The sequence below is a fragment of the Trachypithecus francoisi genome, unplaced genomic scaffold, assembly GCF_009764315.1.
Source record: "Trachypithecus francoisi isolate TF-2019V2 unplaced genomic scaffold, Tfra_2.0 Lachesis_group1, whole genome shotgun sequence".
NCBI classification, from domain to species: Eukaryota; Metazoa; Chordata; class Mammalia; order Primates; family Cercopithecidae; genus Trachypithecus; species Trachypithecus francoisi.
In genome coordinates, this window is record NW_022681454.1 from 41,941,495 (window position 1) to 41,968,643 (window position 27,149).

The 27,149-nt window shown below is 38.9% G+C and overlaps 1 protein-coding gene across 2 annotated transcripts in view; it reads left to right on the forward strand.

The window, feature by feature from the left end:
- SLC30A9 (solute carrier family 30 member 9) overlaps nt 1–27,149 on the forward strand; it is a 106,871-nt gene that overhangs the window by 41,073 nt on the left and 38,649 nt on the right. For both annotated transcript variants that reach the window (XM_033214100.1, XM_033214102.1), the window contains exons 7-9: nt 11,629–11,687; nt 15,363–15,430; nt 25,443–25,545. In XM_033214100.1, coding sequence (XP_033069991.1) covers nt 11,629–11,687; nt 15,363–15,430; nt 25,443–25,545 — 230 coding nt within the window. The remainder of the gene's footprint in view (nt 1–11,628; nt 11,688–15,362; nt 15,431–25,442; nt 25,546–27,149) is intronic.

Below are 27,149 nucleotides of genomic sequence, written 5' to 3' on the forward strand. Positions count from 1 at the left end.
AGATGCAAAAATCTGTTAGTCTTGAACAAACTGTCATACGTATGGGACCTACACTTAAAGCATAATCTATGTGCTTTACACTTGCTTTCTGCATTTATTGGTTAGAATGTAGTTAATGTAAACTAAAGTGTAGCAATAGCAACAAAATATTCTACTGTAAGTGACAAGAAAAATTGAGCCTTGGGATGTGCTAATTTTTACTGTAAATTATGATTTCATAAGTGACTTGTAAGGAGTGTTTCTGGCCTCTAAGTATTGCCTCCTATATTTTATTTAGTGTACAGTACTATAGGTGCACACTCTGGTTGTTTTCTTTTTTTTTTTTTTTTTTTTTTTGAGACGGAGTCTCGCTCTGTCGCCCAGGCTGGAGTGCAGTGGCCGGACCTCAGCTCACTGCAAGCTCCGCCTCCTGGGTTTACACCATTCTCCTGCCTCAGCCTCCCGAGTGGCTGGGACTACAGGCGCCTGCCACCTCGCCCGGCTAGTTTTTTGTATTTTTTTTTAGTAGAGACGGGGTTTCACCATGTTAGCCAGGATGGTCTCGATCTCCTGACTTCGTGATCCGCCCGTCTCGGCCTCCCAAAGTGCTGGGATTACAGGCTTGAGCCACCGCGCCCGGCCTCTGGTTGTTTTTCAACCCATGTTTTATCGTATCTGTTTTGTAATTTATGTGAGCAGGGTTTGCTGTCCAAGGTATAAATATTCAATGGGAATAAAACTGGCATGGTTTATTTATTTATTTATTTTTGCTCTTTCAAAGATAATGGCCCATCATTGAGCATTTTTAAAAAATACATCAATGTGTTTTAATCTATTATGGTTATCACTCTTTTTTTTAATTATACTTAACGTTCTAGGGTACATGTGCACAATGTGCAGGTTTGTTACATATGTATACATGTGCCATGCTGTTGTGCTGCAACCGTCAACTCATCATTTACATTAGGTATATCCCCCAATGCCATCCCTTCCCCCTCCTCCCACCCCACGACAGGCCCCGGTGTGTCATGTTCCCCTTCCTGTGTCCAAGTGTTCTCATTGTTGAGTTCCTACCTATGAGTGAGAACATGTGGTATTTGGTTTTCTGTCCTTGCGATAGTTTGCTGAGAATGATGGTTTCTAGTTTCATCCATGTCCCTACAAAGGACATGAACTCATCCTTTTTTATGGCTACATAGTATTCCATGGTGTATATGTGCCACATATTCTTAATCCAGTCTATCATTGATGGACATGTGGGTTGGTTCCAAGTCTTTGCTATAGTGAATAGTGCTGCAACAAACATACTTGTGCATGTGTCTTTATAGAAGCATGATTTATAATCCTTTGGGTATATGTCCAGTAATGGGATGGCTGGGTCAAATGGTATTTCTAGTTCTAGATCCTTGAGGAATCACCACACTGTCTTCCACAATGGTTGAACTAGTTTCCAGTCCCACCAACAGTATAAAAGTGTTCCTATTTCTCCACATCCTCTCCAGCATCTGCTGTTTCCTGACTTTTTAATGATCGCCATTCTAACTGGTGTGAGATGGTATCTCTCATTGTGGTTTTGATTTGTATTTCTCTGATGGCCAGTGATGATAAGCATGTTTTCATGTGTACGTTGGCTGCATAAATGTCTTCTTTTGAGAATAATCTGTTCATATCCTTTGCCCACTTTTGATGGGGTTGTTTGATTTTTTTCCTGTAGATTTGTTTGAGTTCTTTGTAGGTTCTGGATATTAGCCCTTTGTCAGATGGGTAGAATAGGTAGATTGCAAAAGTTTTCTCCCATTCTGCAGGTTGCCTGTTCACTCTGATGGCAGTTTCTTTTGCTGTGCAGAAGCTGTTTAGTTTAATTAGATCCCATTTGTCAATTCTGGCTTTTGTTCCCATTGCTTTTGGTGTTTTAGTCATGAAGTCCTTGCCCATGCCTATGTCCTGAATCATATTGCCTAGGTTTCTTCTAGGGTTTTTATGGTTTTAGGGCTAACATTTAAGTCTCTAATCCATCTTGAATTGATTTTTGTATAAGGTGTAAGGAAGGGATCCAGTGTCAGCTTTCTACATATGGCTAGCCAGTTTTCCCGGCACCATTTATTAAATAGGGAATCCTTTCCCCATTTCTTGTGTTTGTCAGGTTTGTCAAAGATCAGATGGTTGTAGATGTGTGGTATTATTTCTGAGGGCTCTGTTCTGTTCCATTGGTCTATCTCTCTGTTTTGGTACCAGTACCATGCTGTTTTGGTTACTGTAGCCTTGTAGTTAGTTTGAATTCAGGTAGGGGGATGCCTCTAGCTTTGTTCTTTTGACTTAGGATTGTCTTGGCAATGCGGGCTGTTTTTTGTTCCCATATGAACTTAAAGTAGTTTTTTCCAATTCTGTGAAGAAAGTCATTGGTAGTTTGATGGGGATGGCAGTGAATCTATAAATTAACTTGGGCAGTATGGCCATTTTCACAATATTGATTCTTCCTATCCATGAGCATGGAATGTTCTTCCACTTGTTTGTGTCCTCTTTTATCTTGTTGAACAGTGTTTTTTAGTTCTCCTTGAAGAGGTCCTTCACATCCCTTGTAAGTTAGATTCCTAGGTATTTTATTCTCTTTGAAGCAATTGTAAATGGGAGTTCACTCATGATTTGGCTGTCTGTCTGTTATTGGTATATAGGAATGCTTGTGAGTTTTGCACATTGATTTTTCTATCCTGAGACTTTGCTGAAGTTGCTTATTAGCTTAAGGAGATTTTGGGCTGAGACGATGGTGTTTTCTGAATATAGAATCATGTCACCTGCAAACAGGGACAATTTGATTTCCTCTTTTCCTAATTGAATACCCTTTATTTCTTTCTCTTGCCTGATTGCCCTGGCTTGAACTTTCAACACTATGTTGAATAGGAGTGGTAAGAGAGGGCATCCCTGTCTTCTGCCAGTTTTTAAAGGGAGTGCTTCCAGTTTTTGCCCATTCAGTATGATTGGCTGTGGGTTTGTCATAAATAGCTCTTATTATTTTTAGATACATCCCATCAATACCTAGTTTATTGAGAGTTTTTAGCATGAAGGGCTGTCAGATTTTATCGAAGGCGTTTTCTGCATCTGTTGAGATAATGATGTGGTTTTTGTCTTTGGTTCTGTTTATATGATGGATTACATTTAATGATTTGCTTATGTTGAACCAGCCTCGCATCCCAGGGATGAAGCCAACTTAATCATGGTGGATAAGCTTTTTGATGTGCTGCTGGATTCGGTTTGCCAGTATTTTATTGAGGATTTTTGCAACGACGTTCATCAGGGATATTGGTCTAGAATTCTCTTTTTTTGTTGTGTCTCTGCCAGGCTTTGGTATCAGGATGATGTTGGCCTCAGAAAATGAATTAGGGAGGATTCCCTCTTTTCCTATTGATTGGAATAGTTTCAAAAGGAATGGTACCAGCTTCTCTTCGTACCTCTGGTAGAATTCGACTGTGAATCCATGGGGTCCTGGACTGTTTTTGGTTGGTAGGCTATTAATTATTGCCTCAATTTCAGAGCCTGTTATTGGTCTATTCAGGGATTCAACTTCTTCTTGGTTTAGTCTTGGGAGAGTGTAAGTGTCCAGGAATTTATCCATTTCTTCTAGATTTTCTAGTTTATTTGCATAAAGGTGTTTATAGTATTCTCTGATGGTAGTTTGTATTTCTGTGGGATCAGTGGTGATATCCCCTTTATCATTTTTTATTGCATCTATTTGATTCTTCTGTCTTTTCTTCTTTATTAGTCTTGCTAGCGGTCTATCCATTTTGCTGATGTTTTCAAAAAACAGCTCCTGGATTCATTGATTTTTTGAAGGGTTTTTTGTGTCTCTATCTCCTTCAGTTCTGCTCTGACCTTAGTTATTTCTTGTCTTCTGCTATCTTTTGAATGTGTTTGCTCTTGCTTCTCTAGTTCTTTTAATTGTGATGTTAGGGTGTCCATTTTAGATCTTTCCTGCTTTCTCTTGTGGGCATTTAGTGCTATAAATTTCCCTCTACACACTGCTTTCAATGTGTCCCAGAGATTCTGTATCTTTGTTCTCATTGGTTTCAAAGAACATCTTTATTTCTGCCTTCATTTCGTTATGTACCCAGTAATCATTCAGGAGCAGGTTATTCGGTTTCCATGTAGTTGAGTGATTTTGATTGAGTTTCTTAATCCTGAGTTCTAGTTTGATTGCACTGGAGTCTGAGAGACAGTTTGTTATAATTTCTGTTCTTTTACATTTGCTGAGGAGTGCTTTACTTCAGCTATGTGGTCAGTTTTTGAATAAGTGTGATGTGGTGCTGAGAAGAATATATATTCTGTTGATTTGGGGTGGAGAGTTCTGTAGATGTCTATTAGGTCCACTTGGTGCAGAGCTGAGTTCAATTCCTGGATATCCTTGTTAACTTTCTGTCTCTTTGATCTGCCTAATGTTGACAGTGGGGTGCTAAAGTCTCCTATTATTATTGTGTGGGAGTCTAGTCTCTTTGTAGGTCTCTAAGGACTTGCTTTATGAATCTGGGTGCTCCTGTATTGGGTGCATATATATGTAGGATAGTTAGCTCTTCTTGTTGCGTTGATCCTTTTACCATTATATAATGGCCTTCTTTGTCTGCTTTGATCTTTGTTGGTTTAAAGTCTGTTTTATCAGAGAGTAGGATTGCAACCCCTGCTTTTTTTTGTTTTCCATTTGCTTGGTAGATCTTCCTCCATCCCTTTATTTTGAGCCTATGTGTGTCTCTGCACGTGAGATGGGTCTCCTGAATACAGCACACTGATGGGTCTTGACTCTTTATCCAGTTTGCCAGTCTGTGTCTTTTAATTGGAGCCCAATTATTTAATTTAGCCCATTTACATTTAAGGTTAATATTGTCATGTGTGAATTAGATCCTGTCATTATGATGTTAGCTAGTTATTTTGCTCATTATTTGATGCAGTTTCTTCCTAGTATTGATGGTCTTTACAGTTTGGCATGTTTTTGCAGTGGCTGGTACTAGTTGTTCTTTCCATGTTTAGTACTTCCTTCAGGAGCTTTTGTAAGGTAGGCCTGGTGATGACAGAATCTCTGAGCATTTGTTTGTCCGTAAAGGATTTTATTTCGCCTTCATTTATGAAGCTCATTTTGTCTGGATATGAAATTCTGGATTGAAAATTCTTTTCTTTAAGAATATTGAATATTAGCCCTCATTCTTTTCTGACTTTGTAGAGTTTCTGCTGAGAGATCTGATGTTAGTCCAATGGGCTTCCCTTTGTGGATAACCTGACCTTTCTCTCTGACTGCCCTTAACATTTTTTCCTTCATTTCAGCTTTGGTGAATCTGACAATTATGTGTCTTGGAGTTGCTCTTCTCAAGGAGTATCTTTGTGGTGTTCTCTGTATTTCCTGAATTTGAATGTTGACCTGCCTTGCTAGGTTGGGGAAGTTCTCCTGGGTAATATCCTGAAGAGTGTTTTCCAGCTTGGTTCCATTCTCCTCATCACTTTCAGGTACACCAATCAGACGTAGATTTGGTCTTTTCACATAGTCCCGTATTTCTTGGAGGCTTTGGTCATTTCTTTTTACTCTTTTTTTCTCTCAGCTTGTCTTTTCACTTCATTTCATTCATTTGATCTTCAATCACTGATACCCTTTCTTCCACTTGATTAAATTAGCTGCTGAAGCTTGTGCATGTGTCACATAATTCTCGTGCTATGATTTTCAGCTCCATCAGGTCATTTAAGGACTTCTCTACACTGTTTATTACAGTTAACCATTTGTCTAATACTTTTTCAAGGTTTTTAGCTTCTTTGTGATGGGTTCAAACATCCTCCTTTAGCTTGGAGAAGTTTGTTACTACTTCTATTCAGATGGTTATTAACCATCTGAAGCCTCCTTCTCTCAACTTGTTAAAATCATTCTCCATCCAGCTTTGTTCCGTTGCTGGCGAGGAGCTGTGTTCCTTTGGAGGAGAAGAGGCACTCTGATTGTTAGAATTTTCAGCTTTTCTGCTCTGGTTTTTCCCCATCTTTGTGGTTTTATCAGCCTTTGGTCTTTGATGATGGTGACGTACAGATGGGGTTTTGGTGTGGATATCCTTTCTGTTTGTTAGTTTTCCTTCTAACAGGACACTTAGCTGCAGGTCTGTTGGATTTTGCTGGAGGTCCACTCCAGACCCTGTTTGCCTGGGTATCACTAGTGGAGGCTGCAGAATAGCAAATATTGCAGATCGGCAGATGTTGCTGCCTGATCCTTCCTCTAGAAACTTCGTTTCAGAGGGGCACTTGGCTGTATGAGGTGTCAGTTGGCCCCTACTGGGAGGTGTCTCCTGGTTAGGCTGCTAGGGGGTCAGGGACCCTCTTGAGGAGGCATTTTCTCTGCTCTCAGATCTCCAGCTGCGTGCTGGGAGAACCACTACTCTCTTCAAAGCTGTCCCACAGGGACATTTAAGTCTGCAGAAGTTTCTGCTGCCTTTTGTTCAGCTATGCTCTGCCCCCAAAAGTGGAGTCTACAGAGGTAGGCAGGCCTCCCTGAGCTGGGGTGGGCTCCACCCAGTTCAAGCTTCCTGGCAGCTTTGTTTACCTACTCAAGCCTCAGCAATGGTGGAGCAATGCCCCTCCCTCAGCCTCGCCACCTTGCAGTTTTATCTCAGATTGCTGTGCTAGCAGTGAGTCAGGCTCTGTGGGTATGGGACCCTCCGAGCCAGGGGTGGGATATAATCTCCTGGTGTTCTGTTTGCTAAGGCTGTTGGAAAAGCACAGTATTAGGGTGAGAGTGTCCTGATTTTCCAGGCACCATCCATCACGGCTTCCCTTTGCTAGGAAAGGGAATTCCCAGACCCCTTGTGCTTCCCAGGTAAGGCGATGCCCCACCCTGGTCCGTGGGCTGCACCCACTGTCTGAGAAGCCCCAGTGAGATGAACCAGGTACCTCAGTTGGAAATGCAGAAATCACCCGTCTTCTGTGTCACTCACACTGGGAGCTGCAGACTGGAGTTGTTGCTATTGGGCCATCTTGAAACCTACCCAATGAGCATTTTTAACATGCTCCGTAGTCTTTTCCTGTGGCGTTAGGTCTTACTTTATTATTATTTTTTCTCCTGGGACTCGGACGGGGGTTTGTCATGAGGGAACTGCCCTTTAAATTTTAAGTGATGCTACAGAAAAACACAAAAAGGTGATGAGTTGTGTTGTGCTTGTTTTGAATGCTGTCTTGACATCTCTTCCTTTGTCCTCTAGTATGTTTTAAAGCTTTGTCTGAGATCTGAATTTGCCCATCACTTTGGCTAGTAACAGGCCTAATTAATTTGCTTTGTACATTTTATTTTACTTTCCTTTTTTCCTTTCTGGAGGCATCACATGCTGATGGTGTGTCTTTATGAATGTTTTAACCATTTTCATGGTGGAAGAATTTTATATTTATGCAGTTGTACAGTTTTATTTTTTTCTGCAAAAAAAATGTCATGTATGAAATAAACCAGAGTCACTTGTTTGAAAATAAATCTTTATTTTAAACTTCATAGAAAGCAGTGCAGCACCCCATAGACTGGTGTTAAATGTTTTCTACCATGCAAAATCCATGTTCTAATAATTGCCCGGAGTACAGTGCTCTTGTGGATCATGTATTCAGTCAGGTTAAAACAATGGACAATAAAAGAATGAACACATTAAAAAAACAGCAGAAGACATCTGCAGCAGATATATTTTCCAAGCCCAACCAGAAATGTTTTTCAGATTTCCATGCAAGTGCAGAGGAAATTTGCATGTTTCAAAATCCATTGAATTGTGCAGTTTAGCAGCTTTCTCCTAACTTCAATTGGAATTGATTAGTCCTTAATGTAACAAGATGCTAAAAGGCAAATATCAACAAGAATTTCATATAATTCTATAAATGCTTTCAAAGCTATGAATATAGTTATTTAAAATCACGTTTATAGATTTATATCAGTATTTGGCAGTGCTTACCTATAAGATTTTCAAGATGAAATAGTAAAATATCAGATCATCATCAATAGATGAATATTTGCAATTAATTTTGATGATAAGGAATACTAACTGAATTCCAATTAAGTGAAATATTTTATCCTATCATCTCCCCAAAAAGTATTCTGTTCTTCTGATTAGTAGACCTGTGTTACAAAGAATTGCATTCACATATTTTTATTATATTTTCAATTTTGTCAAAAAATTTCATGGAAATTTGTAGTTATTTCTTATTATACCTTTATCATATCCTTTATATTATCTCTTGGCCTCCAAAGCATAAAATATTTGCTACCTAGCTGTGTTAGTCAGTTCTTGCATTGGTATAAAGAAATACCTGAGACTGGTTATAAAGAAAAGAGGTTTAATTAGCTCAGAGTTCTGCAGGCTGTACAGGAAGCATAGAAGCTTCTGGGGAGCCTCAGGAAGCTTCCAATCTTGGTGGAAGGCAAAGAGGGAACAGGTATCTTACATAGCAGGAGCAAGAGAGGGATGGGGGAGTGCTTCACAGTTTTAAATGACCAGATCTCATGACAATGAACTCACCTGTCATGAGGACAGTACCAAGAGGGATATTGCTAAATCATTCATGAGAATTCACCCCCATGACCCAGTTATCCCCCGACCAGGCTCCCCCTCCAACAATTGGATTTCAATTTGACGTGAGATTTGGATGGGGACGCAGGTCCAAACCATGTCAGTAGTCCTCTTGGAAAAAAAGTTTGCCAACCCTATTTCAATGGTTTCATTAGGTTTCCACCCCATTTTATTTTATTTTTGTTACTAGTAACCTGATAAGAAGTTATGAAACTGGAAGGATATGAAACGAGAAGCCTTGGAGTATAAATATTTAGGAGGACTCTAAACTATTTGATTATCTCAGTTCTGCACGGGGCCAAGGCTTAGAAATGACAATATTTCCTTCTTCAGATGAGTTGGCAAAATTTCAAAGTGGAAATTGTGAGACAATTATGGTCAATAACCCAGGAAGAAAAGGGATGGAGAGAGTTTCTTGAGAGTACAGGAGTTCATTACCAAGAGGGGAGCAGGGGGATAGGAAGAGAGAAGAGGGAGAAGAAAACATGCAAGGAATAGAACAAAGTAGCAGTGGTCAAACTGTCCTGATGTTGATCAATGGAAGCGCCTCAGTTAGCTCCTAAGTCCCTTTGTCATAACTCTAGTATCATGGCGTCCTTACTTTCAGGAATAATATGTTTCAGACTCATCTTGTACATTTCCTATCCTGGGGTGGTAATCAACTATTTCTAAAATGAGCCACTTTTACTGGAAAATAAAATCAAGTTAAAGTAATTACATGATTTATTCTATGTCTCTACACACATAGAGAATAAAGTGTAGTTTCAAATAACAGTATTAATACTAGCAATGTAATTTTAGATTTCTTTGCTTTTCTTTGTATCTTTAGTATATATATCCCACTAGAGATGCATACTTCAATTTCTGTGTTATATAAAGTCACTTAAAATTTTTCTATATAGAAATACCATCAGTAGATATACAGTTAGGCTCATTTGTTTCATTTTGCTTCTGATTTTTAAAAATAAGTTTGTTTTTATTTTATAATTGCCTAAAAATTTACATGATTTCTTAGTCAAACCTACAGAAATTTCAGAGAACGCTAGCTTCCATCTCTGTCCTTTCCATTCTAAGTCCTCTCTCTTGCATAAGTAACTGTTTTAAAAATTAGTTTTTGGTGTTTTTTTTAGTACTTAAAATATAAGAAAATAAAGCCAGGCTCCATGACTCATGCCTATAATCCCAGGACATTGGGAGGCTGAAGTCGGAGGATCACTTCAGACCAGGAGTTTTTGAGACCAGCCTGGGCAACATTAGCGACACCCTTTTCCCTACCCAAAATTTAAAAATAAAAATAATATTTAAAAAGAAAATAAACATACACATTTGTATTAAACTCCATACCCTTCATAAATAAGGCATACTATACATACTTTCTGCTCTTGCTTTTTTTTTTGAGATGGAGTCTTGCTCTGTGGCCCAGGCTGGAGTGCAGTGGTGCGATCTCGGCTCACTGCAGCCTCCACCTCCCGGGTTCAAGCAATTCTCCTGCCTCAGCCTCCCAAGTAGCTGGGACTACAGGCGCATGCCACCATGCCTGTCTAATTTTTTGTATTTTTAGTAGAGACGGTGTTTCACCATGTTAGCCAGGATGGTCTCGATCTCCTGACCTTGTGATCCGCCTGCCTTGGCCTCCCAAAGTGCTGGGATTACAGGCATGAGCCACCACGCCGAGCTGCTCCTGCTTATTTTACTTAACTCTGTCCTGAGGACTATGCCATAGCAGTAAATAAAGACATTTCTTTATATTGTAATACTCTATTTTTTGATATACCATAATTTATTCAGTCATTCCCCCATAGGACGTTTCTCATCTTTTGCTGTTAAAATGATACCATGAGTAGCCTTGTAAATAAAAGTTAAAGGATTTTTTTATAATACAAAAATTTGAGAAAACACAGTAATAGAAAAACACTCTCTCTTATATTTTTCAACTTTGAGGTAAAAATGAAGGACTTTTGTTTTTATATCAGGCTTAATTAACTTTTTTAAAGGTAATATTGAGAAAAGAATCTTTCCAAACTGCCTTTATCTCATTGCAAATCCAGATTCTCCTGCCTCCTTTTTTATTGTGGTAAAAAACACATAGCCCAAAATTTACCCTCTTAACCATTTGTAAAGGTACAGTTCATAAGTGTGTATGTGTATTCACATTGTTGTGAAACAGATCTTCAGAGATTTTTCATATTGCAAAACTGAAGCACTATACCCATTAAATAACTACCTCCCATTTCCCTGCCTCCCCCCGGTCCCTGGCAACCACCATTCTGCTTTTTGTTTCTATTAACTTGAATACTTTAGATACCTCATATAAGTAGAATCATACAGTGTTTGTCCTTTTGAGATGGGCTTATTTCACTTAGCATAGTGTCCTCAAGATTTATCCACGTTGTTGCATGTGACAGGATTTCCTTCCTTTTTCAAGGCTAAATAATACTCCATCATCATATGTTTATACCACGTTTTGTTTATCCATTCATTCATCCATCCGTGGACATTTGGATTGCTTCACCTCTTGACTGTTGTGACTATTGCTGCTATGAACATGAGCATGTTCATAGCATGTTCATAGCTTTTTGAGGCCCCAACTTTCTATTCTTTTGGACATATGTCCAGAAGTAGGATTGCTGGATTATATGGTAATTCTGTGTTAAAATTTTTTTTAGGAACCTTCATATTTTTTTCCATAGCAATTGCACCATTTTACATTCCTGCCATCAGTGCCCAAAGGTTCCAGTTTTGACACGTTGCCAATACTTGTTATTTTCTGTTTCTTGTTTTTTTAATAGTAGCCATCCTAATGGATGTGAGGTGATATCTCATTGTGGTTTTCATATGTCTTTCTCTGATGATTAGTGATGTTGAGCATCTTTCCATATGCTTGTTGGTGGTTTCTATATAACCTTTGGAGAAATGTCTATTTAAATCCTCTCCCCATTTTTAAATCAGGTTAGAAATCCAAATTTTTTATAACTTAATATTTTTGCTCTTAGCTTGTAGAGCATATTTAACATAGTCCTAAAGAGAATATCATGTTAATCTAAACTGTGACTAGTAAGAATATCTGTGACCTGAATTTATTTTGTTATTCTTACAGGGCTATTTAGAAACCAAAAAATATTAAGAGAGTACAGAGATTTCTTGGGAAATACCAAGGTAAGGATATCTTTGTAATAATGTGTATGTGTGCATTGTACCGCAAAATTCTAATACCAGTCCATTGTAAAATTCTAGCATGTCTGTGATCTCAGTCTAAGATTTTCTTGAGTACATTGTAGTTCACTGAATTACAGTCTATTCATTCATTTCTGATTTTCCTTTTTTTTTTTGAGGTGGAGTTTTCGCTTTTGTTGCCCAGGCTGGAGTGCAGTGGCGCGATCTCGGCTCACTGCAATCTCTGCCTCCCAGGTTTGAACGATTCTCCTGCCTCAACCTCCCGAGTAGCTGGGACCACAGGCATGCTACCCTGCCCAGCTAATTTTTGTATTTTTAGTAGAGACAGGGTTTCACCATGTTAGCTAGGCTGGTCTTGAACTTCTGACCCCAGGTGATCCACCTGCCTCGGCCTCCCAAAGTGTTGGGATTACAGGCATGAGCCACCGCACCCGGCCTGGTTTTCTTGAAATTTAAAACATTCGTATGTAAGTTTTCTTTAAAGTCATGACTATGTTATGAACCTTAAGCATGTAGATATAAATGAGGAAGAAGACTTTATTTTCTTAGGTTTTGGTGAGATTTATATCTGTCATACACACTCTTAATTTTCTTTAGCCTCTCTCTTTCTGCTCCTGACTCTGGTCCAGCATTCAGACTGCCACCTCTGTGCTTGTATCCAAGAAGGTTAGCCCTTTGAGAAGAAAATTACCCAGCCAGTGTGATTGTTCTTTCTTCATTATATGACTATACAGAATCAACGGATACTCAATATTATTTGACAGTCTTACTAAACTTCCAGAGTATGTTTACCTTCCCACTCTTGGAAATAGCTATTGCATATCTTTTTCTTTCTTCCCAACAGCCTCACTCTTTACTCTTCAGCTCTTGCCTTGTTTCATATTTTATTGAATAAATAGGTGTAATTTCATAAAAGTACCTCATCTTTTCCATTGCCTCATCTTTTCATCACCAAATTTACTAACTCATCTATACATGTGACAAAATACTCTGCTTTCCTTCCTACTAGAAGAAAATTAATATTGGGACACATATAGAAAGTTTGCCTTTACTATTCTACCTCTTATTTTCTCCTGAACCTAATCCAATTGGGCTTTCAACTCCACCACTCAACTGAAATGATTTACCAAAGTCCCCAGCACCTTTAAGATGCCAGGCAGTCTGTGGCCAAGTTGACTTTCCATTTAAACTTGACTGGGAGGGATCTCCTATTAAGAAGTTAATGTCATATTTGGATAAAAAGCTACCTATGCACGTTTTTTTCTCTTTTAGTGGCATTTGAGACATTGCACCCCTTTTGCAAAGTTTAGACATTGGCAGTGGTGATAATTTTAGGCAAGTCTTATTTGGTATGCTTTCCTTTTCCATTTATTATCTTCAAGACCTCTTAATTTCCATTTCCCCTTTGATCCCTGCATTTCTGGCACCCCAGTGCTGCCCTGAAGATGTGAACTGTCCTCTGGTAGAGCCTTCATATGTCTTGTGAGCCAGCATTTTCACTCTCATGCCTAAAGGGCTACTGCCATTGCCTCTTGTGCTGGGATAACTTATGCTGGTGAGACCTGCCTCCTGGGAAGATTCACTCCTCGAGCCTTCACATCTGTTTCACATGGAGAATCATCCTCACCAGATTTTCTAATAGTAGCGGTTGACTTATGAAATCTCTTGTTACTTCAGGCCTTTAGAAGATTAATATTGGTCAGCTTTTGAATATTCCATGTTTTGAATCAAATTTTTTTGCTATGACAACCTTTTTTGCAGGGACATTAGGATAAAATTAGTATTTCATTTCCCTCTACTGTACCCCTGTTCCCTTTAGGAATGGTGTTTTCCCACTGAAGATGGTTGCTTTCCTTCTCTAAAACATAAGACTAATCCTGTTTGCACAAATTAAACTAATCCTGTTTGCACAAATTAAATGCCTTGTTCTTTTTTTTTTGTTGTTGTTATTTCTGACCCAGACACTTGTTTTTCCAATATATTCTTAACTCATGAGAACTCCAGTGAGATATATGAAATCACAATGTTCTGGGTCTGCCTCTCTGGTACTTAATTTCTTGTATAATAATTCCCCCTTCAATGTATTTCTACTTTCCCATGCCTTCCCTTCTATTTCTAATTGATGAGTTTCTTGAATAGTACTTCAGAAAATTGGAAGTACCTTTATCTCTGCTTAATATATTTAACTCCACAATAGTATCACCTTGAAATGCATCAGTAATGCTTTGAACAATTTATGCTCCTTTTCCTGGTAGTTCTGTCTGAAATCTATCCAAATTTTCTGTACTTGTACCAATATTAAAGAACCTTGTTTATTGTGAATGTTTTCAAAGATATATAAAAATAGAAAAAGTAGATATTGGCTATCCAGTTTCATTAATTTCTAACATTTTGCTGTCCTGGTCTTCAAAAAGGGGCAGTTCTCCAATTGCTCTGATTATGGAATTTTTTAATATTTAATTTAATTTATTTTATTTTATTTTTGAGACAGAGTCTTGCCATGTTGCCCACTGGGCTCACTGCAACCTCTGCCTCCCGAGTTCAAGAGATTTTCATGCCTCAGCCTCCTGAGTAGCTGGGATTACAGGCACCCACCACCACACCCGACTGACTTTGTATTTTAGTAGAGATGGGATTTTACCGTGTTGCCCAAACTGGTCTCAAACTCCTGAGCTCAAGCAGTCTGCCCATCTTGGCCTCCCAAAGTGCTAGGATTACAGGCATGAGCCACTGCGCCTGGCCTGATTATGGAATTTTTGAGTAACTTTTACAGGATGAAAACCAAGTGGGTTTTAGATCCTGGCTCCTTGTGATCTCTTGTTTTTCCAGATTTTTATTCTCTTGTTAGAGTCCTTGTGCCTTATCATTATTCCTAGTTACTACCAACACATCTTCCCTTTTTCTGCAGCCTTCTTTATTAGAGTGGTTTGAACCCAGTGAATCTTTTTCCTTATTTTTTTTCTTATTTTTTCTTATTCTGATCTTAAAGATCTCATTTCCTTTCCCTGTTTTGCCCCTCCCATGAGTTCCCAAACCTTTCTTCTAAAGAAATCTTATTTTTCACCTTAAGCAGCATTCTGTTATTCCCATAATAATTTCATTGAGTTTTTTCTCTATTCAACCAAAGAATACAATATATTCTTATTATAATAAAACATACATTCTGTTTGTTATCAATAAACAGTATAATTCAGAAATCTAGACCCATAGTTAGAGTTTATGGCTTACAAATCGAAGTAAAAGTTGAGACCACATGGACAAGGTTTATCCCTGTGTCGTTCCTTCGCTTAGCTCTGAAGGCAGGTCAATACAGAATTTGGGGTGTCTGATTTCACACATTCTTAGAGCATATGAATTTCAGCTCAGTGCATTTTTCTACTGTATTACTAGTTTTTATATAGCCAACTCAGATCCCTTCTGGAAGAAGGCAGGACACGAATGACAAGGAAACAAAATAAACAAGATTCTGGAAAGAGACCCAGATATGCTGTCTGTTTTAATCTTTCCACTTTCTAAACAAGAACTTCTAGAGAAAAATAAGTAACGTAATTCAGAAGTTTTGATAGAGGAAAATTTTCTGGTCTGTCAAAGCCACCAGTTATAGTGCTACTCTGCAAAATTTTGGAGGTATTAAAAAAAGTTTTTGTTTTTTTACAGCCACGCTCCAGAACGGCATCGGTGTTTTTTAAGGGACCAGGAAAAGTGGTGATGGTCGCAATTTGCATGTAAGTACTGAAAAATAAGCTTTGTGAAATAGAATATATTCTTTTAAATGTGTATATCCATGAATATGTAAACTTATTACCTAGTACTAGCTATAGAGTTTGAGGTTTATTTTGTTTTAGGAGGAAATTGAGTCAGTCTTTATTATTGTCAGTAAAGTGATGGGGAAAGAGCATGAATTCATATAGACACCCATGCTCATTCTCTGTATATTTTTGATGTAATTAGATCTAAGAATAGTTGCTACCTGAAAATCCTTTCTTATTTTTATTGGAGTTGATAGAAGTCTTTTTTAAAGAAGTTAGATTGGCCGAGGTTATTTTTAGAGTAGCTAAACCAACCTGGGTTACAGCTACAGCTCTTTGTGCTTATTATCTTTGTTCCACTTATCTCAGAAGAACATAATTGTTATTTTTGCCTCCTCTATTTTTCTTTTGGAGACAGAGTCTTGCTGTGTCACCAGACTGGAGTGTGTGGTGCAATCTCAACTCACTGAAATCTCTGCCTCCCGGGTTCAAGTCATTCTCCTGCATCAGCCTCCCAAATAGCTAGGATTACAGGCGCACGCCATCATGCCTAGCTAATTTTTGTATTTTTAGTAGAGATGGGGTTTCACCGTGTTGACCAGGATGGTCTCGATCTCCTGACCTCTTGATCTGCCCACCTCAGCCTAAAGTGCTGGGATTACAGGTGTGAGCCACTGAGCCCAGCCTTGCCTCCCCCTTTTCCCCTCTATCTTCTTGATTTCTATTGTTTTTTTCACCTTTTATCTATTTTTCTGATTAATTTAGTTTAGGATGTATGAAATCATTCAGTAATTCATTAGTTCTTTTATTTTTGAGTATATATGTAAAATATCAGATAGTGTGATGTGATCTGAAAATATGAAGATATAATACGTAATTCTTTAAGAATTGGAGGAACACTAAACTAGAGGAAGGCATTTATAATACAGACAAGGGATAATGATGTCATAACTAGAAATAGTGGTGGTATAGATAGACATGGACAGCTTCAACTTCTTTGAAGGTCTGTTCAAGGATAGTGACGAGGTTTCTGGCTTGTACAGTTGTGTAAATAATGTACCATTCACTGAGGAGAACACTGAAAGGAGGAGCAGGGTGGGAGCAGAGAAAATGATGAGTTCATATTTGAGCTGGTGGTGTGTTTAGGGCACCCAGGTGAAGATAGTCAACAGGGTTCTTTTCACTAGTAATACAGGGATAGTGATTATAGCTTTTTTCATTGGAGGGATGTATGTATGAAAAGTGCTAAACATAGTACCTGCTCTAAGATATGTATTTAAGAAGTATTGTTAATATATATTGGTCTGAAGCTCAGGAGAGAAATCTGGGTTAGAGATATGGAGTTGATAGTTTTTAGTATGTAGATGATAATTAAAGCCATAAAAGTAAAGATCACCTGAGGAATGTATGTATATATAGTATGAGGAATAAAAAGCTCTCAGGAAGAATTCCTTGAGGAATGTTAACATTAAGAAAAAGGTGCAGGAAAAAGTGCCTGCAGAGGAGATTGAGGAGAGGAGTAAGGAAAAAAGTAAAAAGAAAACCAGGAGTATATTAGTCCATTTTCATGCTGCTGATAAAGACATACCTGAGACAGGGCAATTTACGAAAGGAAGAGATTTAATTGGACTTACAGTTCCTGTGGCTGGGGAAGCCTCACAATCATGGTGGAAGGCAGAGAGGAGCAAGTCATGTCTTACGTGGATGGCAGCAGACAAATAGAGCTTGTGCAGGGTAACTCCCGTTTTTAAAAACCATCACATCTCGTAAGTTCATGTCACGAGAACAGCACTGGAAAGACCCACCCTGATGCTTCAGTCATCTCCCACTGGGTCCCTCCCAAAACATTATAGGAGCTACAAGATGAGATTTTCTGGGGGACACAGAGCCAAACCACATCAAGGAGTGTCATGAAAGCCAAGGGAAGACAGTGTTTGTTTGTTTGTTTTGTGTGTGTGAGACGGAGTCTCACTCTGTCACCAGGCTGGAGTGCAGTGGCACAATCTCGGCTCACTGCAACCTCTGCCTCCCAGGTTCAAGTGATTCTCCTGCCTCAGCCTCCTGAGTAGCTGGGACCACAGGCGCACATGTTTTAAGAAAATAGCAGGCCTGGTACAGGCTTGCACCTGGAATCCCAGGCTTTGAGAGGCTGAGGCAGGAGGATTACTTGAGTTCAGGAGTTTAAGACCACCATGGGCAACATAGTGAGATCTTGTACCTACAAAAAAATTTTTTTTAATTAGCTGGGCATGGTGGGTGATGTGCGCCTGTAGACCTACTCAGGAAGCTGAAGCAGGAGAATCATTTGAGCCCAGGAGTTTAAGGCTACGGTAATCTGTGATTACACCACTGTACTCCAACGTGGGCAAGAAAAAGACCCTGTCTTTAAAAAATAAAATAAATAGCTAGCCAGGGGGTGTCTGGCAAGATGGCTGGATAGGAACAGTTCCTGTCTGCATCTCCCAGCAAGATCCATGCAGAAGGTGGGTAACTTCTGCATTTCCAACTGAGGTACCTGGCTCATCTCATTGGGACTGGTCAGACAGTGGGCGCAGCCCATGGAGGGTGACCTGAAGCAGTGTGGGGCATTGCCTCACGAGGGAAGCACAAGGGGTCAGGGAACTCCTCCCTTAGCCAAGGGAAGCCATGAGGGACTGTGCCGTGAGGAACGGTTCGTTCCAGCCCAGATACTATGCTTTTCCCATGGTCTTCACAACCTGAAGACCAGGAGATTGCCTCGGGTGCCTACACCACCAGGGCCTTGGGTTTCAAGCACAAAACTGGGCGGCCATTTGGGCAGACACCAAGCTAGCTAGACTAGTTTTTTTTAATACTCCAGTGGTGCCTGGAATGCCAGAGAGACAGAACCTTTTACTCCCTTGGAAAGGGGGCTGAAACCAGAGAGCCAAGTGGTCTAGTTCAGCCCATCTCACACCCACAGAGCCCAGAAAGCTAAGATCCACTGGCTTGAAATTCTGGCTGCCAGCACAGCAGTCTGAAGTTGACATGGGATGCTTGAGTTTGGTGGAGCAGGGGTGGGGGTTTGGAGGCCACCATTACTGAGGCTTGAGTAGGTGGTTTTCCTGTCACAGTGTAAACAAAGCCAACAGGAAGTTCAAACTGTACAGAGCCGACCATAGCTCGGCAAAGTTGCTGTAGCCAGACTGCCTCTCTAGATTCCTCCTCTCTGAGCAGGACATCTCTGAAAGAAAGGCCCAGCAGCCCCAGTCAGGGGCTTATAGATAAAACTCCCATCTTTCTGGGACAGAAAACTTGGGGGTAGGACTTAAACTTGTGGCAGCAGACTTAAACGTTCCTGCCTGCTGGCTCTGAAGAGAGCAGTGGATATCGCAGCACAGCACTCGAGCTCTGCTAAGGGACAGACTGCCTCCTCAAGTGGGTCCCTGACCCCCATGCCTCCTGATGGGGAGACACCTCCCAGCAGGGATCAACAGACCCCTCATATAGGAGAGCTCCAGCTGTCATCTGGCGGGTTTCCATCTGGGATGAAGCTTCTAGAGGAAGGAACAGGCAGCAATCTTTGCTCTTCTGCAGCCTCTGCTGTTGATACCCAGGCAAACAGAGTCAGTAGTGGACCTCCAGCAAACTCCAGCAGGCCTGCAGCAGAGGGGCCTGACTATTAGAAAGAACACTAACAAACATAAAGGAATAGCATCAACCTCAGCAAAAAGGATGTCCACACAAAAACCCCATCTGAATGTCACCAACATCAAAGACCAAAGTTAGATAAATCCACGAAGATGAGGAAAAACCAGTGCAAAAAGGCTGAAAATTCCAAAAACCAGAACGTTTCTTCTCCTCCAAAGGATCACAGCTCCTTGCCAGCAAGGGAACAAAACCGGACAGAGAATGAGTTTGACGAATTGACAGAAGTAGGCTTCAGAAAGTGGGTAATAACAAACTCCTCCAAGCTAAAGGAGCATGTTCCACCCCAACGCAAGAAAGCTAAGAACCTTGAAAAAGGGTAGAGAAATTGCTAACTAGAATAACCAGTTAGAGAAGAACATAAATGACCTGATAGGCCAAAAAATACAGCACGAGAACTTTGTGAAGTATGCACAAGTATCAATAGCCAAATCAATCAAGCAGAAGAAAGGATATAAGAGATTGAAGATCAACTTAATGAAATAAAGCATGAAGATAAGATTAGAGAAAAAAATGAAAAAGAATGAACAAAACCTACAAGAAATATGGGAATATGTGAAAAGACAAAACCTACGTTTGGTTGGTGTACGTGAAAGTGACCGGGAGAATGGAACCAAGTTGGAAAACACTCTTCAGGAGATTATCCAGGAGAACTTCCTCAACCTAGCAAGACAGGCCAACATTCAAATTCAGGAAATACAGAGAACACCACAAAGACAGTCCTCAAGAAGAGCAACCTCAAGTCACATAATCATCAGATTCATCAAGGTTGAAATGAAGGAAAAAATGTTAAGGGCAGCCAAAAGAAAGATCGGGTTATCCACAAAGGGAAGCCCACCAGACTAACAGCAGATCTCTATGCAGAAATCCTACAAGCCAGAAGAGAGTGGGGGCCAATATTCAACATTCTTAAAGAAAAGAATTTTTAACCCAGAATTTCATATCCAGCCAAACTAAGCTTCATAAGCGGAGAAGAAAAATCTTTTACAGACAAGCAAATGTTGAGAGATTTTGTAACCACCAGTCCTGCCTTACAAGAGCTTCTGAAGGGAAGTACTAAATATGGAAAGGAAAAATTGATACCAGCCACTGCAAAAACATACCAAATTGTAAAGATCATCGACACTATAAAGAAACTGCATCAAGTAATGAGCACAGTAACCAGCTAGCATCATAATGACAGGATCAAATTCACACATAATAATATTAATCTTAAATAGAAAAGGGCTAAATGCCCCAGTTAAAAGACACAGACTGGCAAATTGGATAAAGAGTCAAGACCCATTCGTGTGCTGTATGCAGGAGACCCATCTGACGTGCAAAGACACCCATAGGCTCAAAATAAAGGAATTCAGGAATATTTACCAAGCAAATGGAAAGAAAAAAAAAAAAAAAAGAAGGTTTGCATTCCTAGTGTCTGATAAAACAGATTTTAAGCCAAAGAAGATCAAAAAAGACAAAGGTCATTACATAGTCGTAAAGGGATCAGTGCAAAAGAAGAGCTAACTATCCTAAATATATATGCACCCAATACAGGAGCACCCAGATTCATAAAGCAGGTTCTTACAGACCTACATAGAGAGACTTAGACTCCCACACAGTAATAGTGGGAGACTTTAACCCCCACCATTGTCAATATTAGATGGACCAACAAGACAAAATTAACAAAGATATTCAGGACTTGAACTCAGTTCTGGACCAAGCGGACCTAATAGACATCTACAGAACTCTCCACCCCAAGTCAATAGAATTTACATTCTTCTCAGCACCACGTCACTCTTATTCTAATATTGACCACATAATTGGATGTAACACACTCCTCAGCAAATGCAGAAGAACAGAAATCAAAACAAACAGTCTCTCAGACCGTAGTGCAATCAAATGAGAACTCAGGATTAAGAAACTCACTGAAAACCACACAACTACATCGAAACTGAACAACCTGCTCCTGAATGACTACTGGGTAAATAACTAAATTAAGACAGAAATAAATAAGTTCCTTGACACCAATGAGAATACAGACACAGTGTGCCAGAATCTTTGGGACATAGCTAAAGCAGTGTTTAGAGGAGAATTTATAGCACTAAATACCCACAGGAGAAAGTGGGAAAAATCTAAAATCAACACCCTAACATCACAATGAAAAGAACTAGAGAAACAAGAATAAACAAATTCAAAAGCTAGCAGAAGACAAGAAATAACTAAGATCAGAGCAGAATAGAAGGAGATAGAGACACAAAAAACCCTTTAAAAAAACAGTGAATCCAGGAGCTGGTTTTTTGAAAAGATTAACAAAATAGATGGACCACTAGCCAGACTAATAAAAAGGAAAAGAGAGGAGAATCAAATAGACAACAATGAAAAGTGATAAAGGGGATGTCACCACTGATCCTACAGAAATACAAACTACCATTGAGAATACTGTAAACACCTCTACACAAATAAACTAGAAGATCTAGAAGAAATGGATAAATTCCTGGACACACACACTCTCCCAAGACTAAACCAGGAAGAAGTTGAATCCCTGAATAGACAAATAACAAGTTCTGAAATTGAGGCAGTAATAAATAGCCTATCAACTGAAAAGCAAAAATCCCAGGACCAGATGGATTCACAGCCAAATTCTACCAGAGGTACAAAGAGATTCTGGTACCATTCCTTCTGAAACTATTCCAAACAATAGGAAAAGAGGGACTCTTCCTCAACTCATTTTATGAGGCCAGCATCATCCAGATACCAAAACCTGGCAGAGACACAACAAAAAAAGAAAATTTCAGGCCAATATCCTTGATGAACATCGATGCGGAAATCCTCAATAAAATACTGGGAAAGCAAATCCAGCAGCACATCAAAAAGCTTATCGACCACCATCAAGTTGACTTCATCCCTGGAATGCAAGACTGGTTCAACATTTGCAGAATAACAAATGTAATCCATTACTAAAACAGAACCAATTACAAAAACCACTTGATTATCTCAATAGATGCAGAAAAGGCCTTTGATAAAATTCATCACTGCCTCATGCTAAAAACTCTCATCTTAAACTAGGTATTGGTGGAACATATCTCAAAATAATAAGAGCTATTTATGACAAACCCACAGCCAATATCATACTGAATGGGCAATAGCTGGAAGCATTCCCTTTGAAAAGTGGCACAAGGCAAGGATGCTCTCTCTTATCACTCCTGTTCAACATAGTATAGGAAGCTCTGGCCAGGGCAATCAGGCAAGAGAAATAAATAAAGGGTATTCATATAGGAAGAGAGGAAGTTAAGTTGTCTCTGTTTGCGGATGACATGATTGTATATTTAGAAAACCCCATCATCTCAGCCCAGAATTTCCTTAAGCTGATAAGCAACTTCAGCAAAGTCTCAGGATACAAAATCAATGTGCAAAACTCAAAAGCATTCCTATATACCAATGATAGGCCAACAGAGAGCCAAATCATGAGTGAACTCCCATTCACAGTTGCTACAAAGAGAGTAAAATACCTAGGAATCCAACTTACAAGGGATGTGAAGGACCTCTTCAAGGAGAACTACAAACCACTGCTCAAGGGAATAAGAGAGGACACAAAGAAATGGAAAAACATTCCATGCTTATGGATAGGAAGAATCAATATTGTGAAAATGGCCATACTGCCCAAAGTAATTAATGGAATCAATGCTATCCCCATCAAGCTACCGTTGACTTTCTTCACAGAATAGAAAAAAACTACTTTAAATTTTATATGGAACCAAAAAAGAGCCTGTATAGCCAAGACAATCCTAAGCCAAAAGAACAAAGCTGGAGGCATCACGCCACCTGACTTCAAACTATACTACAAGGCTACCATAACCAAAAGAGCATGGTACCAATATCAACAGATATATAGACCAATGTAACAGAACCGAGGCCTCAGACATAACGCTGAACATCTACAACCATCCAGTCTTTGACAAACCTGACAAAAGCAATGGGGAAAGGATTCCCTATTTAATAAATGGTGTTGGGAAAACTGGCAAGCCATATGCAGAAAACTGAAACTGGACCCCTTCCTTATACCTTATACAAAAATTAACTCAAGATGGATTAAAGACTTAAACATAAGACCTAAAACCATAAAAACCCTAGAAGAAAACCTGGACAATACCATTCAGGACATACGCATGGGCAAAGACTTCATGACTAACACACCAAAAGCAATGGGAACAAAAGCCAAAATTGACAAATGGGTTTTAATTAAACTAAAGAACTTCTGCACAGCAAAATAAACTATTATCAGAGTGAACAGAACAGGCAACCTACAGAATGGGAGAAAATTTTTGCAATCTATCCATCTGACAAAGGGCTAATATCTAGACTCTACAAGGAACTTAAACAAATTTACAAGAAAAAATAACAAACAACCGCATCAAAAAGTGGGTGAAGTATATGAACAGGCACTTCTCAAAAAAGATATTTATGCAGCCAACAAACATGAAAAAATGGTCATCATCACTGGTCATTAGAGAAATGCAAATCAAAACCACAATGAGATTCTATCTCACGCCAGTTAGAATGGCGATCATTAAAAAGTCAGGAAACAGCAGATGCTGGAGAGGATGTGGAGAAATAGGAAAACTTTTACACTGTTGATGAGAGTGTAAATTAGTTCAACCATTGTGTAAGACAGCGTGGCAATTCCTCCAGGATCTAGAACCGGAAATACCATTTGATCCAGCAGTCCCATTCTACTATAAAGACACATGCACATGTATGTTTATTGCAGCACTATTCACGCTAGCAGACTTGGAGCCAACCCAGATGCCCATCAATGATAGATTGGATAAAGAAAATCTGGCACATATACACCATGGGATAATATGCAGCCATAAAAAAGGATGAGTTCATGTCCTTTGTAGGGACATGGATGAAGCTGGAAACCATAATTCTCAGCAAACTAACACAAGAACAGAAAACCAAACACCACATGTTCTCACTCATAAGTGGGAGTTGAACAATGAGAACACATGAGCACAGAGAGGGGAATATCACACACTGGGGCTTATTGAGGGGTGGGTGGCTAGGGGAGGGATAGCATTAGGAGAAATACCTAATGTAGATGACGGGCTGATGGGTGCAGCAAACCACCATGGCACATGTATACCTATGTAACCTGCACATTCTGCACAGGTATCCCAAAACTTAAATTATAAATTTAAAAAATGAATAAAATAAATAAACATTGTTTTAAAAAAGGAGAAAATAGTGTCAGATGCTCTCAGGAAGTTAAGAGAAATACTAAAATGTTTCCAGGAATTTAGTAGTATGGAATGGTAGGTGGTATTGACAAGATGAAAACTGACAGCTAGAATAAATATGATGTTTTTAAGAAGTTATCTGAGGTGGAGGAGATGGGAAAGGGGTAGCTAAAAGGGGACATACAGTTCTCTCATTTATAAAATGGGGGTGTTAATATTTGTATAACAGACTTGTAATATAACATGGTAACTCACTAGCATAACGTCTGAGATAAATCGTATTAGTCATTACTGTTGGTATCTGAGCAGCTAGCTTCCTCAGAGTTAACTGTGTTTATTTTGGCATCTAGCTTCTTCTAGTATGACTCTGAGACTGCTTAGAGTCACCTCTGGCATCTGCCCCCCTAAGTAAACAGACTTTCACTGAAATCTTGCCTTTGACACTGGCCCACTGGACAGTATCAGGTGCAGATCTGCTTTTATCTACCTAAAACACATAATTGTCTTTTAAATTTTATCTTGTCCAAATATAGAAGACCCTCTTTTCTCACCAGTCTTCCAAGTACACTTAAGTAATTTGTTTACACATAGCATGCCTCTTAACAGTACATAATTTGTATTTTTTCAAATTTTTACTCTTGTTACCTAAACAGAAAGTTTTTTAAGGCGAGGGATTCTTTTAATTGTACTCGTTTTTGTTGCAGTTGTTATTGTTTTTTAGAGACGGGGTCTCACTCTGTTGCCTAGGCTGGAGTGTAGTACAGCCTCGAACTCCTGGGCTCAGATGATCTTCCCAACTCAGTCTCCCAAGGAGATAGGACTACAGGCATGTACCACCACACCAGACTAAGTTTTTTAAAAAAATTTTATAGAGATGGGGTCTTACTTTGTTGCCCAGCCTGGTCTTGAACTCCTGTCCTCAAGCCATCCTCCCACCTCAGCCTCTTAAAATGTTGGCATTATAGGTGTGAGCCACTGTGCTTAGCCTAATTTTACTTTCAACAGAATCTAGTATAGAGGTATATACAGCCGATTGAGTATGCTTTTGGCTTAAATTTTTATCCAAACCTATGCTAAATTGTTTTCTCTTTCTCTTCTAGCAATGGATTAAACTGCTTCTTTAAATTTCTTGCCTGGATTTATACCGGTTCAGCAAGTATGTTCTCAGAAGCTATACACTCATTATCTGATACTTGTAATCAGGTGAGGACTAAAGCTTTTTTATAAATCAATTTTGAAGTAATAGTTTTAGGCTTTAATCTAAAAGTTGATCTATTTTAAAACTGAATGGTTCCAGTAGTTGGCTTGTGGGAGAAAATAAAAGTTTACTTTTCAGCAATGAAGTGCATAGAAATTTAATCATAGTATTTTAAAGCAGGATGCTTTAAGAACCTCTGACAATGGAATGTGAAGTATAACATTATCAGTCACTGAGCATAAATCTGGTCTCTGAATATGAGTTCTCAATGACTGTAATAGTCCTTGAATTTAAGCTTTTGGAATAAAGATGTAAAATCATATGTAATCAGTTAAAATGCTTTCATATTAGATTCATAATTTGAATTACTTTCCTTGGCTTTGCAAATGGAGAAAAGTTTTTGTATTAATAAAATTAAAATACCGTTTAAATCCCCTGTGGCCCAAATTGTGAAAACTAGAAACCCAAACCTTTTGTAAGAATATAATAAAAATTTCTGTGTGTGCATCACTATTACATTTTAAAGAGAAAGGTATATTAAGAAGATACCTTTTCAATATTTACTTATTTTTAGTCCTGTTATATAAAAACGGATTTGGGAGAACTTCAATGAAAGACACAGGTAAAATAAGAATATTTAAGACAAGGATAAAAATAATATGAAGATAAGGAGCAAGGAGAGCAATATTAATTAAAAATTAAGCCTGAGAACTTGTCTCACTCACTGTCAAATCAGATGGATTAAAACCCTTCATAAAAGTAAGGAAAGAAGATAAGCATTTGCCATTAGTACTAAGTATTTACCTTGAACTTAATTTTTATACTCAATATATACTTAATACATACCATCTCTATAAAATTTTACCATTCAACTGTGGCATGCAGTGGGAGGAGAGGAGATAGGGGGAGATATATAACTTACAATCTCTATTTTCTTGTAAGCTTATCGAGGAAAGTTGAAATACAGAAATATTTGTCCATATGGCAAGGAGATATGTATGATGTTACTAGTTTCAACATTAGTTTTTATTTCAAACATTGAAGACAATGTTTAAGTGTTCATACTCTATGCTATTCAGGCATTTAAAAAGAATGTAGTAGATATCTGTGTACTGACCTGGAATAATAACCATGATAAATTGAGTAAAAAATCAAGTTCCAAAATATTATGTTCAGAACTTCTGCTTTCACCCATGACAGACTAACAGGAATTGAATTTAATCTTTTGCCATAAACAACTAAAAAATTAGACAGTATATTGGACAATAGCAGCATAAGACCATGATTCCTGAGAGATAAGAAACAAATTACTTGAACTCTATGATCTCTGTGGCTTTTTGCTTGAAGGCATATTTGGGATAGTGGAGCAGGATGGGAAATAACAGTCTCATTGAGTTGAGAAGACAGAAATCAGTGCTCAGGGCATCTGAGGTGGCTAGAACTTACAAGGCAGAGTTCCACAGAGGAGGGAGCTACAAAGACAAAAAGCTATAGAGGTCTACATAGGGATTTCCTTGAATTGAATGTTTGCTGAATGTTAAGTTACACATGTCTAAGATGTGAGCATGAATCTTGGCAGAGAACCAGCAGGGAGCAGTAATTGACTAAT